Genomic DNA, 2,986 nt, shown 5'->3' on the forward strand with positions numbered 1-2,986 from the left:
GATCAGCGGCCTCTGACCCTTTGACCAGGACGCCGCCCTTGGCTAGTCGTTTGATTGTTGTGATGTGAACTTTCGGCTTGCATCGTTTGATTTCAGCCGCAAGTTGTGGTTCCCTATTATGCTCTCTTATTTACCGTTTGTTTGTTTTGAATTTCGCGCAACGCTACACTGAGGGAAGGCAGCTAGTCATCACCACCCACCGCCAACTCTTGGGCTACTCTTTTACCAACACTGCAGAACTCTGACACGGATTTGCTCGAGCACTCTGGATTGAAAACAAGAACGATTAATTGTATAATTTACCTTTCATTGTTTTCGAACTAAGTGTGACCTACTGAAATCTAAGGTTGTACTTGAAACAGTGCGATTTTTTAAATATGTCTTCTAAGGAACAAAACGAGAGAAAATGTCTTTGTTCCACCAACGAGAGCATTACCACAAGAATAGAAATAAGATTAGAAACAGTAATGCTGAATATGTGAAACAAGCCTCAGCCATTAATACAGCCAAAGAAAAGGCTATCACCCTGGCTGGATGGAAGAAAAGATATAGCAAATATATACAAAAAGTTAGAAAATGTCGAGAGATAGCACTAAGAAAGTTTAAGAGATAGGCCTAGAGCCCAGTCACTCTCGAGACTTAGTATCAAAGAAATGTAAAAAAATAATAATTAAAAAATTAGGAAGTAAGCATGTGAGCACCAAAATGTAAAGGTAGGAATGGATGGGATAGCATTACAACACTTGGTGGTTTTTGACACAGTGCAACCTCGAAGTGGGTGTGGCGATCGTTCCACCCATTCCAATTTCTTTTTCTACTTTAAACTTTGATCCAGTTATAGTCTTGAATTGAGTATCATCAGCAGCTAATCCTTTCTAAACACTCAACAAATTTAAAATTTTCAAAAATTAGCGGTTTTGATTCTAATCTGTTGGCCCACCCCTTACCAGTCAGATAGCTATAATGTCTCCCATAATAAAGTATGACTGTTGTAGCTTTCTCTCTCACACTTTCGACATCAAACACCCCCTTTTTTATGTCATGCATTTTTTAGGATCATATATTTGGTTGCTGAAGCAAAGTTTACAACAGAGAAACAGCTATATACACTTTTCATTTAGTTTGAACAATCACCAAGTTACAAAAAACACACGAAGTAGGAAGGTACGGAACGATGGCCACACCCACAAAAACCACCAGGTGTTATAAAACCCCGCCCATTCCTACTTTGTTTCCTTATTTTTTTGGTGCTCCCATTCCTACTTCTTAATTTTCTTATTAAAAATGTTTTTACCCTTGTGATATAAGTATATTGTGTTTCTTTTTTATCCTTTATTTGTGGCTGTGTGAAAAGGTTTAGGTGATCAGTAGGGATAATTTATGGAGGAGTTTTATAGGAAGATACTAAATTGTTTATTTTGATGTATTTTAGATGTATTTAAGGACTTTCAATTTGAATTGATATCTTTTTAAATTAAATATTATTTTAGAATTGCATTTTGCACAAGCATGTAAATAATGGCACATTTGCACTTAACACATATTCTGTTGGTCAAGTTAAAGAAATTGATTATGTCTTTCTTTCTCATTAGCGAGTCTATAACGTAATTAGTATAATTTCTTTTCTAATTAACACATGCAAAAAAAAACAACAAAAAAACAAATATAACTGTGCATTTACTTGGATTTCTATATTAACAATTTTAATCTATAGTTGTTTTATTTCTTCCTCAATAGCTCCTCCACAATTTACTCAGAAACCTCCTGATGTGGTGTACGTGAAGGTAGGCGAATCATTGACTCTTTCCTGTGCTGCAATTGGCACGCCTGAACCAGAAATCACATGGCTCAAGGCAAGGATTTTATACAGATTATAGATAAATTGGCGCTTATTTTATTTGTTTGTTACTTCAGTTACAAATCTTAATCATTGTGAATGAAGCTTCCGTGAAGACTTTAAGCCAAAACGTAGAGCCAATAAGTATTTTGATTTCTATTTTGTGTTACAGTTTAAAGCATGAAACATCAAACTTAACTGAGTTAAAATATACTATACAAGCTCTGTACTACAAATGGCACGCTTGAACCACTAATTTTGTAGCTCAAAGTAAGGATAATAATAATACCTATTTCTTGGTACATCTAAATTTATAAATCTGTGTTAGTAATACGATAAAACAATAGATTTAATTAAAATTTAATTATCTTCTTTCATATATTTTGCTGTACATTATGCATCTATTTCGTACTAATCATATGGATTTTTTATCTTGTATTTAATGGAAATACATTATAAAAACAAATTACCATGTCATATTAATCAACATACGCACCAAATCCCATTCTTGATATCGACATTCTATAAAAATATCTTGTATTCTTAGATATTACACATGCCCCCAGTGGCACAGCGGTATGTCTGTGGACTTACAACGTTAGAATCCGGGTTTCGATACCCGTGGTGGGCAGAGCACAGATAGCCCATTGTGTAGCTTTGTGCTTAATTACAAACAAACAGATATTACACTATAAACACTATTATAAGTATAATCAGGCTTTAGTGTAAGTTCGTCATTTTTTCAAGATTCTGTTCTTCAATCTTTAATTTCTTTTTGATAATTTTCCCTCGTAATTTTCTTCTTTTCTGATATTAGTTATTGGAATTTCTATTTCCTGTTTTCTCATGATACTTCACTTCTTTCTCTACGTAGCTTGTTTTGTTTTTCTTTCTTCCTCTTAATTTAATTTTTCCACTCAATTTCTTTTTCGTTCTTTCATATTTTCAATCAGTTTCTCATTTATCTGTTTTCCTCTTTTTGATTTTATCAGCCTATCACTGCCCTTCTTCAAAATTCAGCACCATCTGTCTCCTCAGTTTTGCTTCTGATTCATATTTTTTCTCAGTTTTATTCTTTGCATGCTGCTTTTATTTATTCGTTTTATCTTCCTTTTCTCTTATTGACGCCTCCCCCCAGTGGCACAGCGG

The 2,986-nt window shown here is 34.1% G+C and overlaps 1 protein-coding gene across 1 annotated transcript in view; it reads left to right on the top strand.

The window, feature by feature from the left end:
• Positions 1-2,986, top strand: part of LOC106463238 (protein turtle-like) — a 195,765-nt gene that overhangs the window by 186,653 nt on the left and 6,126 nt on the right. The window contains exon 3 of the mRNA XM_022390684.1: positions 1,738-1,853. Coding sequence (XP_022246392.1) covers positions 1,738-1,853 — 116 coding nt within the window. The remainder of the gene's footprint in view (positions 1-1,737; positions 1,854-2,986) is intronic.

This window comes from Limulus polyphemus, unplaced genomic scaffold, assembly GCF_000517525.1.
Source record: "Limulus polyphemus unplaced genomic scaffold, Limulus_polyphemus-2.1.2 Scaffold1356, whole genome shotgun sequence".
NCBI lineage: Eukaryota > Metazoa > Arthropoda > Merostomata > Xiphosura > Limulidae > Limulus > Limulus polyphemus.